This window comes from Chiloscyllium punctatum, chromosome 48, assembly GCF_047496795.1.
Source record: "Chiloscyllium punctatum isolate Juve2018m chromosome 48, sChiPun1.3, whole genome shotgun sequence".
Taxonomy (NCBI): Eukaryota; Metazoa; Chordata; class Chondrichthyes; order Orectolobiformes; family Hemiscylliidae; genus Chiloscyllium; species Chiloscyllium punctatum.
In genome coordinates this window covers 36,776,926-36,795,171 of record NC_092786.1, presented here as the reverse complement: position 1 = coordinate 36,795,171, position 18,246 = coordinate 36,776,926, and the positions used below count along the sequence as shown (strand labels likewise).

The window sequence follows — 18,246 nt, the reverse complement described above, 5'->3', positions numbered from 1 at the left end:
TGGTGGTCGTGCCACACAACACAAGTGAGTGTATTTTCAATGTGAAGACAAAACTTTATCTCCACAGGACTGCGCCGATGCTTATGCGACAGGTAGACTGCTGAGGAGGCCTTCTTTTCCTTTTAAGCGATTGATGCAATTGATTGAGTAGCTTGGTCGGCCATTTTAGAGGGCAGGCAACCACATTGTTGTGCGTGCGGAGTCACATGGAGGCTGGGAAAGTTCAGCAGTTCCCTTCCCTAAAGGGCGTGAGTGAGCCAGAAGGGTTTTTACAACAATCCACAAGGATTATCATTAGACTATTAATTCCATATTTTCATTGCATTAAAACTTAGATTCTAACCTGGTCCCCAGATTATTACGTGTGCCTTTGGCTTACACGTCTCGCAACAATACAACTCAACATCGCCTGCGGTATAACATCACTGCAGGAGAGCACAGGCTGATGCAAGATGTTTTGGTTGGAGAAGGGAATGAGAAACCCTGCTGCTAGGAAAACATCCAACTCTAGAATTGAAAGGTCAATCCCTAATAAACTTGAAGCAATGAACCATTCAAATCCACCAGCAATAGTTATTGGGGACTCGATAGTTCGGGGCACAGATAGGCGGTTTTGTGGGGGCGAGAGAGACTCACGTTTGGTATGTTGCCTCCCAGGTGCAAGGGTACGTGACGTCTCTGATCGTGTTTCCCGGGTACTTAAGGGGGAGGGGGAGCAGCCCGAAGTCGTGATCCACATTGGCACCAACGACATAGGTAGGAGGAGGGTTGAGGTTGTTAGGCAGGCTTTCAGGGAGCTAGGTTGGAAGCTCAGAGTTAGAACGAACAGAGTTGTTGTCTCTGGTTTGTTACCTGTGCCACGTGATAGAGAGTCGAGGAATAGGGAGAGAGAACAGTTAAATTCGTGGATACAGGGATGGTGTAGGAGGGAGGGATTCCGGTTTCTGGATAACTGGGGTTCTTTCTGGGGAAGGTGGGACCTCTATAAACAGGATGGTCTCCACGTGAACCTGAGGGGCACCAGTATCCTTGGGGGGAGGTTTGCTAGTGCTCCTGGGTGGGGGGGGGTGCGGGGGGGGTTTAAACTAACTCTGCAGGGGCATGGGAACCTAGACTGTAGCTTTAGGGTGCAGGACCTGGACTGTAGGGAGGTTAGGAACATGGCATCAATCTCAAAGGAGGGTGCCTGTAAACAGGAAAGTGGCTTGAAGTGTGTATACTTCAATGCAAGAAGTATACGAAATAAGGTAGGTGAACTTGCAGCATGGGTTGGTACCTGGGATTTCGATGTTGTGGCCATTACAGAGACATGGGACAGGATTGGCTGTTGCAGGTTCCAGGGTTTAAATATTTTAGTAGGGTCAGAGGTGGGGGTAAAAGAGGGGGAGGTGTGGCATTGCTTATCAAAGATAGTATTACAGCGGTAGAAAGGACGATGGATGAAGACTTGCCATCTGAGGTAGTTTGGGCTGAGGTTAGGAATAGGAAAGGTGAGTTCACCCTGTTAGGAGTTTTCTACGGGCCTCCTAATAGTCTGAGAGACGTAGAAGAAAGGATTGCGAGGATGATTCAGGAGAAGAGTGAAAGTAATAGGGTGGTTGTTATGGGAGACTTTAAATTTCCTGATACTGACTGGGAAAGCTATAGCTCGAGTATGTTAGATGGGTCGGTGTTTGTCCAATGTGTGCAGGAGGGTTTCCTGACACAATATGTAGACAGGCCAACAAGAGGTGAGGCCATACTGGATTTGGTTCTGGGTAACGAACCAGGCCAGGTGTTAGAATTGGAGGTAGGTGAGCACTTTGGGGACAGTGACCACAATTCGGTGACTTTTATTCTAGTGATGGAGAGGGATAAGTGTGCACTGCAGGGCAAGAGTTATAGCTGGGGGCAGGGAAATTATGATGCGGTGAGGCACGACTTAGGATGCGTGGCTTGGAAAAGTAGGCTGCAAGGCAAGGGCGCAATTGATATGTGGAGCTTGTTCAAGGAGCAACTGTTGAGTGTCCTTGATAAGTATGTACCTGTCAGGCAGGGATGAAAGGGTCGTGAGAGGGAGCCGTGATTTAGTAAGGAATTGGAACCCCTTGTTAAAGGGAAGAGGGCGGCCTATGTAAAGATGAGGCGTGAAGGTTCAATTGGGGCGATTGAGAGTTATAAGGTAGCCAGGAAGGATCTGAAGAGAGAGCTAAGAGCAGCAAGGAGGGGACATGAAAAGTCCTTAGTTGGTAGGATCAGGGAAAACCCAAAGGCTTTCTATAGGTATGTCAGGAATAAAAGAATGACGAGGGTAGGAATAGGTCCAGTCAAGGATAGTAGTGGGAAGTTGCGTGTGGAGGCTGAAGAGATTGGGGAGACACTGAATGAATACTTTTCATCAGTATTCACTCAGGAACAAGACATTAGAATGGACGGCTTTGAGGTATGTAGGGAAGAGGTGTTGGAAATTCTGGAAATGGTGAAAATAGATAAGTCTCCTGGGCCTGATGGCATTTATCCTAGGATTCTCTGGGAAGCAAGGGAGGAGATTGCAGAGCCATTGGCCTTGATTTTTATGTCCTCGTTGTCTACAAGAATAGTGCCAGAAGACTGGAGGATAGCAAATGTGGTTCCTTGTTCAAGAAGGGGAGTAGGGATAACCCTAGTAACTATAGGCCGGTGAGCCTCACTTCTGTTGTGGGCAAAGTCTTAGAGAGAATTGTAAGGGATAGGATTTATGAACATCTGGATAGGAATAATGTGATCAAGGATAGTCAGCATGGTTTTGTGAAGGGCAGGTCGTGCCTCACAAACCTTATTGAATTCTTTGAGAAGGTGACTAAGGAGGTGGACGAGGGTAAAGTGGTAGATGTAGTGTATATGGATTTTAGTAAGGCGTTTGATAAGGTTCCCCATGGTAGGCTACTGAAAAAATATGGAGCTATGGCATTGAGGGTGAGTTGGAGGTTTGGATTAGGAATTGGCTGGCTGGAAGAAGACAGAGCGTAGTAGTTGATGGTAAAGGTTCATCTTGGAGTGTAGTTACTAGCGGAAGGATCTGTTTTGGGACCATTGCTGTTTGTCATTTTTATAAATGGAGGAGGGGCTAGAAGGTTGGGTGAGCAAGTTTGCGGATGATACGAAAGTCGATGGAGTTGTTGACAGTGAGGAAGGATGTGTCAGGTTACAGCGGGATATAGATAAGCTGCAGAGCTGGGCAGAAAGGTGGCAAATGGAGTTCAATGTTGGTAAATATGAGGTGATTCACTTTGGTATGAGTAACAAAAAGATGGGGTACTGGGCTAATGGTCGGATACTTGGTAGTGTGGATGAACAGAGGGATCTTGGTGTCCATGTACACAGATCTCTGAAAGTTGCCACCCAGGTAAATAGTGTGGTGAAGAAGGCATATGGTGTACTAGCTTTTATTGGTAGAGGAACTGAGTTCCAGAGTTCCTGAGGGCATGTTGCAGTTGTATAAGACTCTGGTGCGGCTGCATCTGGAGTATTGTATGCAGTTTTGGTCGCCATACTATAGGAAGGATGTGGAGGCACTGGAACGGGTGCAGAGGAGGTTTACCAGGATGTTGCCTGGTATGGTAGGAAGATCGTATGAGGAAAGGCTGAGGTACTAGGGGCTGTTTTCATTGGAGAAAAGAAGGTTTAGGGGTGACTTGATAGAGGTGTACAAGATGATTAGGGGTTTTGATAGGGTTGACCATGAGAACCTTTTTCCACGTATGGAGTCAGCTATTACGAGGGGGCATAGCTTTAAATTAAGGGCTGGTAGGTATAGGACAGATGTTAGGGGTAGATTCTTTACTCAGCGAGTCGTGAGTTCATGGAATGCCTTGCCAGTAGCAGTGGTGGACTCTCCCTCTTTATGGGCATATGGGGGATAGTGGGCTAGTGTAGGTTAGGTGGGCTTGGATCGGCGCAACATCGAGGGCCAAAGGGCCTGTACTGCGCTGTATTCTTCCATGTTCTATGAATATCCCTATTTTTTAGGATTCATCTCCTTGTTTCTAATCAGTTTGCAACAAATAGATAAATTCTCGTACATTCTCAAAAACGTTCCACAGCAAACAATAACATGAACTAAAATTTTTCATTATTGTGGGTTCTGTGTTTCTAACTGAAATACTGTGTGTGTATTGCGTATTTTCTTCTAAACAAATCCATTAATAGGCTATGCATAAAATAACTTTCCTACCAACATAAATTGGTTTGACACATTGAGCAACATACCAAATAATAACTGATATCTAAATTTCTAAGGTTAATTTTGTGGTTCATGTATCTTTACACGACTATAATTGCATTTAAAACATGATGTGGAGGTGCCAGTCTTGAACTGGAGTAGACAAAGTCAGAATAACACAACACCAGCTTATAGTCCAACAGGTTTATTTGAAATCACAAGCTTTGGGATCCCTACCCCCTTCTGGACTTCACCTGATGATGAAGGAGCAGGGCTCCAAAGCCTGCAATTTCAAATAAACCTGTTGGACTATAAAACAGTAAGTTCCATAATTACAAACTTAAAACTAAGCATTCCAGTTGTGGAAACTCAGAGGGAGCTCATTAACAGTGTACAATAAACTTATTCCTAATTAGTAGGGCCCAGAAAGGGTCATTTGACGGACAAAGCATTTACGACTTACTAACTGTGTTTGCAATTCACTTCATAAAAAGTAAAAATACACTTCTGTTGAGCCAATAGCCTGCATCAGTTTTGATAATACATTTTGATAGCGTAGAATTGGATTCACAGTTCATGCACACAACTATACCTACCACTTTTTCCTTGGAACAATAGAGGTGGAAATCTTTCGCAACAATAGCAGCATATTGTAGGAGGACTTTACATATGGTCTGTAATGAAAATGAAAAATATGATCATCAGATTTCATTCAGGTAAATTCCTGGTGATTTCTTTTTCGAGATAATGATGGTGCATTAAATATTTTTTTGGCTCTAGTACAGCATGAGAAATAAAATTTATATTTGTGAACTCAGAGACTGCATTTTTTACTGAGTTTTTATAGTTATTGTGAATTTAATCTGACTGAATATCTTTTGGATTGTCAAAGTATGTTGAAAAACCTTCTTGCATATATCAGTTAAAATAATGACAACCCAGGGAAGGAAGCACAGTAACAACTCCCTGAATCTACAGAAATGAAGTAATAACCACAGAACACACCACTTTTCAAACACTCTTAAATTGGATTAGATTAGATTAGATTCTTTACAGTGTGGAAACAGGCCCTTCAGCCCAACCAGTCCACACCGACCCTCCGAAGAGTAATCCACCCAGGACCATTTCCCTCCTAACACTAACACAATGGGCAATTCAGCATGGCCAATTCACCTGACCAGCACATCTTTGGACTATGGGAGGAAACCGGAGCACTCGGAGGAAACCCACGCAGACACGGGGAGAATGCCACCCGAGGCTGGAATTGAACCTGAGACCCTGGTGCTATGAGGCAGCAGTGCTAACCACTGAGCCACCATGCCCCCCTGTAAGTTCTTGTTTTTTAAAAATTATGAATGCATGTACCTTAGCAAATCTTCTCATGAAGTGTGCCAGTGCCTCTGGATTAGGACATTCAAGCTTTTTGATAATCTCAAAACTTTGATTCAGTTGAGTGAAGACATCCACAACAGAGCAAGAGAACAGAGCGTGTTCTGATGTTTGTAGGAACTACATTAGAAGGGAAAAACAAATTGGATAATAACTAAGCTCTTAAAATAAATGAGAGCAATCTGTCAAATGTAATTTACAATCTATTCCAAAGAAAATAACATTCCTGGTTATTGTAAAAAAAAAATCACAAAATATTCAGAATGTGTGCGTTTTAGCTGCAAGATAAGCAAGAAAATGCATTTGAGACTTGCCCCGTCTTTCTTATCTCTCTCAAGTGCTCCGTGAAGAAATTCCATTGAGACAACTTCATTTTCATCCAGCCAATCAATAGCAAAAGGCTCAAACCATCTAATAAAAACAATCAGATGATGATGTTTTATTAAAATGCAAGATTATATTCATTTAGTGTTTTATTTACCAACAATTCTGCCAGACTATAATGTCATATTACCATGGTTTCATCCACATTTCACTGTAACATACACCTTCTTATCAACATTCTCAAATATTCTTAAAATGAGGATTGTATTACACAGATATGGGCGAAAATGATATATAATTTGGAAAGTGAGAGTTACATCAGTTCATTAAGAATTGTTAACCTGGAAATCTCCTGATCTTAATGCAACTCTATGACTGAACTGTCTGTATATATCGGCTTCCCTTTCAGCAAGGGCTGGCATATACTTAATCAATAATATCCTAAGGGTCTATGAAATATAAACAGAAAGTGCTGGAGAAACTCAATTCCCATGTGACATTTCTTCAGAACTTGCTTTCTCATTGCATGGATACAGCTAGGCCTACTGGCACTTCCTTTTATTTCAGAATTCCAACATCCGCTGTAGTCTGCTTTTATAAATAAGGTGCCTTTTCTTTTCATTTACTAAATGCATCTTACACCATTTTAAATATTTGTGTACAATTCGAATAACTTGAAAAGGTGTTGCAAAATGGCTTGGTCTTCCTCTGAAGAATAAAAACTTCAGTTAATACTTCAGTGGAGTACTGGAGTGCTGCACGGTGGGAAGATGATGTCCTTTGGAGTCAACATTAAGCCATTAAAACAGTTTGGCCTTGTGTTTTCTGGTTGTTACTTGCCACTTATCAACCCAAACTAGTTATTGCCCACATCTTGCTGCTTGTGGACATGGACTACTTCAATATTGAGCAGTCATGAAGAGTGCTGAAGATCGTGCATTATAGAACATAGAACATAGAAGAATACAGCGCAGTACAGGCCCTTCGGCCCTCGATGTTGTGCCGATCCAAGCCCACCTAACCTATACTAACCCACTATCCTCCATATACCTATCCAATGCCCGCTTAAATACCCATAAAGAGGGAGAGTCCACCACTGCCACTGGCAGGGCATTCCATGAACTTACGACTCGCTGAGTGAAGAACCTACCCCTAACATCAGTCCTATATCTACCCCCCCTTAATTTAAAGCTATGCCCCCTTGTAATAGCTGACTCCATACGTGGAAAAAGGTTCTCACTGTCAACCCTATCTAACCCCCTAATCATCTTGTACACCCCTATCAAGTCACCCCTAAACCTTCTTTTCTCCAATGAAAACAACCCCAAGTGCCTCAGCCTTTCCTCATAGGATCTTCCTACCATACCAGGCAACATCCTGGTAAAAGCCCACCTTTCTTCAGTGAAGTTCCCTGCTACTACCTCATGATGGAAGGATGGGCATTGATGAAGTAGTTGAAAATGTTTGGGCCAAGGACATGACCTTGAAGAACTCCTGCGGCGATGCTCCAAGAACAAAGTGATTGACCTCCAACATCCATAACCATCGAACCAGTTCTGAAGAAAAGTCACTGGACTGGAAACATTCACTCTGTTTTTCCTTCACAGATGCTGCCAAACTTACTCAGTTTCTCCAGCTATTTCTGTTTCAGATTTCCAGCATTCGCAGCTCTTTGTTTTCTTTTACTGAAACCAATGTTTTAGTGCTAGGCATGACTCTAACCAGTTGTGTTTACCCCATGATTCTTACTGACATCCAGCTTTGTTAGGGCTCCTTAGAGCTCAGTTAAAAGCTGCCTTGATGTCAAAAGCAGTCATCCTGACTTCACTTCTAGAGTTTAGCCTTTTCTTTCAGGTTTGGACCAAGGCTATAGTAGGTCAGGAGTCGTGGGTGTGGTGCTGGAAAAGCACAGCAGGTCAGGCAGCATCCGAGAAGCAGGAAAATCAACGTTTTAGGCTAAAGCCCTTCATCAGGAATGACGCTGTGAGCTGAGGGGGTGGAGAGATAAATGGAAGAGGATTGGGACTGGGTGGGGGGGGGAAGATAGCTGAGAGTGAGATCGATGGATGAGGTGGGGGGGGGGTAAAGGTGATAGGTTAAAGAGGAGGGTTGAGTGGATAGATGGGAAGGAAGATGGACAGGTAGGACAGGTCATGAGAGCGGTGCCGAGTTGGTAGGTTGGGTAAGGTGGGGGAGAGGAAATAAGGAAACTGGTGAAATCCACATTGATGCCATGAGGTCGGACGGTCCTGAGATGGAAGATGAGGCATTCCTCCTCCAGGCCTCAGGTGGTTAGGGAGTGGCGATGGAGGAGGCCCAGGACCTGCATGTCCTTGGCGGAGTGGAAGGGTGAGTTGGAGTGTTCGGCCATGGGGCTGAGAGTTTGGTTGGTGCGAGTGTCCCAGAGATGTTCTCTGAGGTGCACTGTGAGTAGTTGTCTTGTCTCCCCAATGTAGAGGAGACCGCATTGGGAGCAACGGGTACAATAAATGACATGGGTGGAAGTGCAGGTAAAACTGTGATGGATTTGGAAGGCTCCTTTGGGGCCTTAGACAGAAGTGAGGGGGAGGTGTGAGCGTAGGTTTTGCAATTCCTGCAGTGGCAGTGGAAGGTGCTCAGAGGGAGGGTGGGTTGGTGGGGGGCATGGACCTGACAATTGGTCAGGAGTTGAGTGTCCCTGACAGAACTCAACTTGAGTGTCAGTAAGTAGGTCATTACTCAGTGTCACCTGACAGCATTGTTGATGACCCTTCCACATGATCGAAAGTAGTCATATTGCTGAACATCTGAAGTCACATGTTGGCCAGAACAGGCAAGAACAATGGACAATGGATCCCTCACGGAATTGGACAATGGGTTTTCTGATATTCAAACTCCGAGACCGCTCTCCCACCCCCATCCCACTCTATAACTATCACTTACTCAATCTTCAAACTTCTCTCTCAGGGTTGCACCAAGCCTGCCGCCTTAAACTGGGAACACAAACAGAAACTGCTGGAAAACCTCAGCAGGTCTGTGCAGAGACAGCAGTTAATGTTTCCGATCCAGTGACCCTTCTTCAGAACATTACCTGCTGCCTACCTGCCCACTCCACCTATGTGTCAATGTCCATTTAAAGTTCTCAATGTCCTTATGAAGTTCTGAAGAGTCGTCACTGGACCTGAAACGTTAACTCCGCTTTCTTTCCACAGATGCTGCCAGACCCCCTGTGTTTTTTCAGAGGTTCGGTTTCTGTTTCTGATTTGCAGCATCTGCAGTTCTTTGGTTTTTTTTTAAAGCATTCAACTTGGGGTCACACCATGACAAGGTTATTGGAAACAACCCTCATGGGCAAGTATATTCTTCCCCATGTAATTCCTGGCCAGCCCAAGGCACATGGGTGTGATGTGGGTGGATAAAGGTACAATACAGAGAAAAATTAAGATCTAGCATTGGGTTTAAGCAGCTTTCAACCATAAACCTTGTTTGACCAGCAACATTGCTTCTTCCTTTGAATCTAAAAGGAGTACTTTGCTGTTGAATAGTTACAACTGCCAACACCAAAGGAGAGTTGAAGGTTTTAACAGGCCATATGATGCAACAAGATACTGTTCACTGAGGTATGGACTTGCAGCACTGTCTATTGGTGCTGCTTTTTTGTGGCCTTCTTTCATTCTTCAAAGAACGAGAAATACTTGTTAAAAAAGACCCTTCTCAAATCATATTGTGATTGTAACTGAAATGCATCTGGTAACAGGTCCTACTTGGCCAAGTCTTCAGCACTTGAGCATATCCTTACTTTCTCTTCGCTATCTTAGAACAAATCCCTGAGGCAGAAGACTTTCTGGAATGAGGGAGGTTTTGGGAGACTGACCCCAGGGTTTGCTCCTTCATCTAAACTAAAAGGAGTAAATGATCCAGGGAGAATCCTGTATGACCAACCTATCCAGAGCATGAATTCAAAAGCTTTCCTTCTGGGAACTGCATAAAACTACGCTGCATTTGCCTAACGGGGCTGAGATCATAAGAAGCTCATTCTAAGTAACAGGTTGTGTGTGATCAGAAGCAAAAGGTCCATTAGGGACTAGAAACCCAGAAGAATAACACTTAATTCCTGAACCAGCCAGCCATGAAGTGCCTTCATAAATCATGTCCTGTTTCTGTCCTGATGCCTCGAGTTACAGTGCCTCTGGCTGCAGTTGTGAATAGAGCTGCACTGATGGGAGCAGGATCCAAAGGATACATTGGACACAAAGAATGATGGAGGAACAGGTAACATTGAGGAAGCGGGGAGGGTGCAAAAGGACTTGGACAGGTTGGGACAGTTGGGCAAAGAAGTGGCAGATGGCAGTGTGGGAAAGTGTGAGGTTACATACTTCGGTAGGAGGAATAGAGACAGAGCCTGTTTTCTAAATGGGGAAAGGTTATGAAATCTGAAGCATACAGAGACTCAGGAATCTAGTTCATAATCCATTTAAGGTTAACATATAAGTGCGGTTGGCAGTCAGGAAGGCAAATGCAAAATTAGCATTCATTTCAAGAGAGCGGCATGGTGGCACAGTGGTTAGCACTGCTGCCTCACAGCGCTAGAGACCCGGGTTCAGTTCCCGCCTCAGGTGACTGACTGTGTGGAGTTTGCACATTCTCCCCATGTCTGCGTGGGTTTCCTCCGGGTGCTCCGGTTTCCTCCCACAGTCCAAAGATGTGCAGGTCAGGTGAATTGACTATGCTAAATTGCCCATAGTGTTAGGTAAGGGGTAGATGTAGGGGTTGGGGTATGGGTGGGTTGCACTTCGGCGGGGCGGTGTGGACTTGTTGGGCCAAAGGGCCTGTTTCCACACTGTAAGTAATCTAATCTAATCTAATCTAGAAGACAAGAGCAGGGATGTACTACTAAGATTGTATAAGGCTCTGGTCAGACCACGTTTGGAATATTGTGAGCAGTTTTGGGCCCCATATCTAAGGAAGGATGTGCTGGCCTTGGAGAGGGTGCAGAGGAGGTTTACAAAAATCATCCTGAGAATGAGGGCTTGTCACTTGAGGTTAGAGCTTTGGGCTCTACTTGATAGAGGTTAGAAGGATGACAGGGGATCTTAGTGAGTACTGAGAGTCCTGGATAAAGTAGACATGTAGAAGATGTTTCCACTAGTAGAATAGACCAAGAGCCAAGGGCACAGCTCACAGTGAAGGGATGACCCTTCAGAACTGAGATGAGGAGGAACATTTTCAACCAGAGGGTGGTGAATCTATGGAACACAAATTGTCACAGAGGGCCGTGGAAGCCATGTTAAGTTAAGGCAGAGATAGGACAGTTCTTGATTGGTAAGGGGAACAAACCAGACATCCCACTCAGACCCATAGTATCACTACCAGGGACACCAGCACACAAACTGGCCAAAGAACTACAGCAGAAACTGAAACACCTGATCAGCGGATCCAGACACTCTGTACAATCAACACAGGAATTCTTGGACATCATCAGAAATACACACATAGACAAGGAAGAAACCATGGCCTCATTCAAGGCACTGTTCACCTCTATTGACAAAACCCTAGCCAGAGAAACAATCGCCGACCTGCTGGACAGATATAACAGACAACAGGACGTTGAACCTATCAACAAAGACGGCATACTCAAACTACTGGACCTGTGTCTCACAACACACTTCACATTCAACAACCAAATATATGAACAAATCAATGGAACACCCATGGGCTCACCCATCTCTGGACTCAGAGCAGAAGCGGTAATACAAAGGTTAGAACAAACAGTCGTACCGCAAATTCAACCCAAACTCTGGGTCAGATATGTGGATGACACCTTTGTAATCATTAAAAACACGAAATAGAGAACACACACTGGATCATCAATGCCACACTCACAGGAATCCGATTCACTCAAGAGGATGAAAAGGACAACCAACTCCCATTCCTAGACGTGAGGGTACAGAGAACACCGAACGGAGAATTCACCACAAAGGTATACAGGAAAGCTACACACACAGACCAAGTCCTGAACTATGAAAGCAACCACCCCAACACACACAAAAGAAGTTGCATCAAGACACTGTTCAAAAGGGCCACAACACACTGCAGCACACCAGAACTGCAAAAAGAGGAAGAAGAACACCTATACAATGTATTCGCCAAAAACGGATACCCCCGCAATTTCATCAACAGATGCCTAAGGGAAAGACAACGGAACGAGGACATGCCACAACCCAAAGGACTAGCCACACTACCATACATCAAGAGCATTTCCGAACTGACAGCCAGACTACTGCGACCACTAGGACTCATAACAGCACACAAACCAACAGGCACTCTCAGACAACAACTAACCAGAACAAAGGACCTGATACCCAGCTTGAGCAAAACCAATGTAGTGTACAAAATCCCATGCAAGGACTGCACAAAACACTACATCAGACAAACAGGAAGACAGCTAATGATCCGCATCCATGAACACCAACTAGCCATGAAACGACACGACCAGCTATCCTTAGTATCCACACACGCAGAGGACAAGCAACATGCGTTCGACTGGGACAACACTACTATTATAGGCCAAGCCAAACAGAGAACAGCCAGGGAATTCCTAGAGGCATGGCACTCATCCACAGATTCAATCAATAAGCACATTGGCCTGGACCCAATATACCGACCACTGCAGCAGACAGCTGGAACTGACAACCGGAAGCGGCAGATTCAAACCACTACAAATGCCGGAGGAAAGATCACAGAAGCGCTTCACAGGAGGCTCCCAAGCACTGAGGATGTCACCTAGACAGGGGACGAAACATCTGCAACACAAATTCCCAGCTCGGCGAACAGAACCACAACAACGAGCACCTGAGCTACAAATCTTCGCACAAAGGGGAACAAAGGTTACGGGGTGAAAGCAGGACGATGAGGTGGAGAAACGTATCAGTCATGATTGAATAATGAAGCAGATTCAACAGGCTGAATGTTGTAATTCTGCTCCCATGGTCTTACGGTACATCTCCACCTTACCAGGAGTTCTTGCAGCCTTAGTGTCTAAACCTGAATCTTTTCTTCATCCATGTTTCAGTAACAGAATGTGTGAAAGAAGAAAATAAGTCAACCAAGATTTGCCCGTTTTTCAATTGAGTTAGCTGGTGTACCATTGCCCCATCAGTAATACATGAATGAAAGTGAGATTTATATCTAGATTCTTTCAAGAAGATCATGATAGCATACACTAAAATTTCCTGAATAACTAGATATAGGACATGGAATTCTATTCCAGGCAAGATATCCTTCTGCATCTTCCTTTTCCTTCTGTCTAAAAACCAACTGCTATCTCCTTTTCTCATCCAGCTGAGGCAATATGAGCAGCTGTCCCATTTAAATCTTGGTAGTCTCCGTCAATGCCATTATAATCAGCAAACAGGGAGCACAATTCTACTGGGTAACTTTATTAATCTCAGTGTTTTGACTTCCTGGATACAATTCAGTTTTACGGCTTAATGAGAGCAGAAATCTTATTACACAGGTTGCCTGATTGGACGAAGAGCAGACAAGCAAAAACACTGTCAGCCAGTCAGTCAAGGAGATTTTAAGTAATGAAATACGTCAAGGTGTCAGCATTGTGCAAAACTTTCATTAACAGAAATGACAGAAACGGGATGTGAGATTCAGAGGTGGCAGAGGCTGAAGCATTGGTTATGGCTTTGGACTATGCAGTGGATTGCATATAGCAGGATTGATAAATAATGATACAAAATGTTAATCATTTTATCCAGATGATTACAGCGGGGCAGGGGAGCTGTATGACAAACCTGGCAGCTCAGTGACAAAAGCAAATCAGAAACAAAAATTGGCCAGTGTGATAAATAGACAGGTGACTGACAAATGCTTATTCCATGTAAATTCTGAAGGCAGATTTCACCTCCTCACTCAGGATATTTTGTGGCTGAACGCAGGATTAAGAGGAATTGAATCTTACAACCTCAGTATGATGAAGAAACAAGTAGCATCAGAATGTTTGGTAACTGGCAATGTGATTAATTTAGACTCAATGCCCTAAATGGAACAGAACCACTCCCTTACTGTTAAACATTCCCATCAGGTAAAGATAGCAAATCAGATCGCGTACGAAACCTTGCTATTGGGATAGAACTATTTTCTGGATGATAAACAAAAACAAAATTAAATTTTGTTACTTACAAAGAATATTCTGCGACTGCATCTTTGAAAGCTGGGAGTTCTCGCATATATTCATTATAAAACCATTTTACTTTAAAGTGCAAATTCATATAATCAGCACTCTTGCAAAGTCGATGCTTTTCATGCTCTGTTTAAAGCATAAAAGGAAAATAATGTCATATTTTACTTTTCTCTGAATAAGAATTGTATCAACAAATGAATGATTTATATTTCTATACCTTCACAAAGTGTTTCAACATAATGTTATATTTCAGTGAAACAATACTATTATTAAAATAGCATTAAATTATTAATATTTCTAAATATCAGATTAATGTCATGATTTTCTGGTGATTACTCTCAAATTTTAAGCATTGTGCATACTTTAAATTGACAGTTAATTCAACAATTTCAAAAGGGTGAAATATTGAGAATATTATATTATGGGCAGCATGGTGGCTCAGTGATTAGCACTGCTGCCTCACAGCACCAGGGACCCGCGTCCAATTCCAATCTTGGGTGACCATGTGGATTTTGCACATTCTCTACGTGTCTGCGTGGGTTTCCCATCAGGTACTCCAGTTTCCTCCCACAGTCCAAAGATATGCAAGTTAGGTGGATTGGCTACACTAAATCTCCCCATAGCATCCAGAGATGCGCAAGTTAGGTAGATCAGCAACAGTGAATATGGGGTTATGAGGATAGGGTGAGACAGTCTGGGTGGAATGCTCTTTGAAGGGTCGGTGTGAACTCAATAGGCTGAATGGTCTCTTTCACACTAAGGATTCTATGATTATCATTCTGCTGAATACTCTGTTCATAGATAGTGAGTTAAGCTGTTGGCGAGATTGAGATACAGCTATAAAAGCAGCCACAGAGAAAAGCTGATTTGCCTTCAATCCTGACCAATGTCACTTATCCTGAAAATGTACTGGCTCCCTTGTGATTTGACTAAAACATAATCAAAATACCTTCCCGATTATGAGGATGTATAGGGAAAAATTATCCAAAGTTTCACATGATTGAGGGAAGGTCCATTGTGAAACTTGATGCTCCAACTAGCACTTCTCTCTTGATAAACAATGAAATCATGGTGTTGTAAAAACTTCTCAATTAATTCAGCAAAATCTTCATTTGTTGAAATGTTCTGTAGATCGTCTGCAATGACCTCGGAGTCTGCTTAAACTGTTTTTCACATTGATAGGCAAACTAATGGAATGAATCAATAGTTATACACACATATATTTTAATAAATCTTCAAGCAAAATCATGACGACCTATAATTATTTATTGGGAGTGGTAGCAAATCCGTGCTGGAAGCTATGTTCCAGTCATATCAATCAGTATGATTTCTTTAAAAGGTGGATAGTGCCTTATAAAGCCACACATGTAACATGGAAAAGCTGCCTCGTGACAAGGAAAATGACCTCAAGGAACATCACCACAGACAGCCTGATCTGTAACTCCTTTATAAGCTCAGGACAGCAGCCAGCTACTCTTATTACTGTACAGGAGTGTCCAAAGCTGTGGAAATGTGTCAAATAATAGGAAAGTTTTAAAAATGATGTTCCTATTTGCCATATTAATAACAAAGATCATAATCTGCACAGTCTTATGTTTTAAATGCGATGTGCCTAGAAGTTTCCAATTCATTTGCCAGCCTATTATATAAATGCACTGCAACAGCAACTAACTGTCTGCTCCTGCTAAAATATAACTTAAATTCCACTCTTTAAAAATGCAATGTTGAACGGATTACTGGAAATGAATTCATGAATTGCAGAATCAGGAAACATTATTTCCCGTATTCTGCAAGAGTGAAGACAGCTGAGTAAGACATGAATTTTACATCACACATTATTTAGACAGTGTTTGGTGCAAATCTATATTTTTAAGTTCAATTGGCTTCATTGTATTTTCATATTTGTTGGTTTATTGTTCCCAAAAGAATTCAGTTAAAATATTATTCCTTCTGCTTTGACAAGAAGTTATCTACATCCACCTTAAAAAATTCAGTGATTCCCACCTCCACTCCCATCTGAGGTACATCATTTCAAAGTTGCATAACCATCTGAAATGAAAGAAAATCCCCACCATCTTGTTTCTAAAAAGGGTGACTCCTAATTTTAGAAGTGTCGTCAAGTTCAGGACTTATTCACAAAAGGAAACATTGTTTCCAAAGACATGTTGTCAAGATCATTCAGATTCTAATAAACTTCAAACAAGTCACCCTTTTGCTCCTCTCAACTCTTGTGAAAACAAGCCCAGTTTGCTCAATCTTTCTTCATAAGGAATTCAAAATATCAATCTAGTAAACGTCATCCAATCACCTTCAATGTATTTATAACCTTCCTTAAATAAGGAGACCAAAAGTGCACACAGTATTCAAAACACTGTTTCACCAATGCCCTGTTTAACTGAAGCGTGATGTCTTTACGTTCATGTTGAATTCTTCTCGTGGTGAAGCAGAGCATTCCATTTGCCCTCTTGATGACTAGCATATTAGGTTTTTCAGCCTCATGCCCTAGATCACCTAAATCCTTCTACACCTCAGAATTCTGCTGCCATTCACAGTTTAAAGTATACTCTGCTTTTTTATTCTTCCTGCCAAAGTGAACACCTTCACATTTTCCGACTTGATACTCCATCTGCCAGATTTTTGCCTACTCACTTAACCTAGTTATATTGGTCTGCATCCTTGTTATGTTATCTTCACAACATACTTTTCCACTGAGTTTTGTGATATTTATAAATTTAGCCATTACATCTTTGACTGCCTCATCTAAATCATTGATATGAATTGTCAAAGATTGAGGGTCCAGCACAGATGCGTGCAGGGAATCATATCCTTAGTTATAGATTTTTTTAAAAACTGCAGATGCTGGAATCCAAGGTAGACAAGCAGGAGGTTGGAAGAACACAGCAAGCCAGGCATCAGGAGGTGGAGAAGTCAATGTTTCAGTACTGAAAAAGGGTTACACCCCAAAACATTGACTTCTTTAGCTCCTGATGCTGCCTGGCTTGTTGTGTTCTTCTAGTCTCCTACTCGTCATAGCCTGCTAACTTGAAAAAGACCGTACTTGCGCATGTTCTCGGTTTTCTACCAGCCAGCCAATCTTGTAGCCATGTTGGTATGTTATCCCCCACTTTACGCAATCACCTTTTAGGTGGATCATGTCAAACACTTTCTGAAAATCCAAGCACAGCATATCAATGGGCAGGACATAAATGACACTTTGAAAGAAAACTAAATTTACAACTTGTGACAAAATATATGGATGCTTGCATTACTAAGATGCAATTAGTATATGTCCTAATAATCAATAATTGATGTGTGCTATACATTGATTTTACTTTGAAATGGACATTATACTAAACAAATATTTACAACAATGAATGGACAGATTAATTCAAATGTCACATTTAAGATTGCTGAGAGTTTCAAGTTTCCAAACAACTTCTAAACTGCAAGTCTCCCCTTACTGAAAAACTATTAAGGTCGGATTAACTTTAAGATCTAAAAACAGAATTCGCTGGAAAAGTTCAGTAGGTCTGACAGTATATATGGAGAGAAATCAGCGTTAACGTTTCAGGTCAAGTGAACCATCCTCCAAACTTCTGAAGAAGGGTCACTCAACCTGAAACTCTGATTTCTCTCCACATATGCTGCGTTTCTCCAGCAATTTTTGGTTTTGGATTTCTGATTTACAGCATCTGTAATTGTTTCGGTTTTAACTTCATAGTATGTTTATCTGGCTTGCAAACTCTGCTCGGAAGCTTACACCATCCAGACTTGGGAATATATTATCTTTCATTGTTGCTGTGTTGGAATCCTGGATTTCCTCTCCTAACTACACTGAGAAGTGCCCTTACCACACAGACTGCAGCGGTCCACTCACCACTGTCTCCTCTAAGGCAATTAACAACGGGCAATAAATGGTGGCCATGCCATATTCCCTGAACAACTAACAGATAAAGTTCAAAAGGAGAGCATTATTATGTAGGCTATTCTTTGTGTGTGATGAGCTAAAGTGGACTTCTATCATCTATGTTGTCTTATAATTTTTTTTTTATTCAGTGGATGTTCATGTCACTGGGAGACGTTCACCACAACTACAACACAGTCAGTTCTGCCATAACAAGCATTTCCTTATTGCCAATTAGCTATAATGAAGAATTTGGACCACTACTTGTAGAATGTGAAA

The 18,246-nt window shown here is 42.5% G+C and overlaps 1 protein-coding gene across 5 annotated transcripts in view; it reads right to left on the bottom strand.

Moving 5' to 3' along the window:
- The window catches only part of LOC140468888 (protein unc-13 homolog C-like), a 587,121-nt gene that overhangs the window by 110,170 nt on the left and 458,705 nt on the right, over positions 1-18,246 (bottom strand). For all 5 annotated transcript variants that reach the window (XM_072564959.1, XM_072564956.1, XM_072564955.1 and 2 more), the window contains 4 exons: positions 14,063-14,189; positions 5,884-5,980; positions 5,546-5,689; positions 4,777-4,854 (listed from right to left, as the gene is read on the bottom strand). In XM_072564959.1, the coding sequence (XP_072421060.1) occupies positions 4,777-4,854; positions 5,546-5,689; positions 5,884-5,980; positions 14,063-14,189 (446 nt within the window). The remainder of the gene's footprint in view (positions 1-4,776; positions 4,855-5,545; positions 5,690-5,883; positions 5,981-14,062; positions 14,190-18,246) is intronic.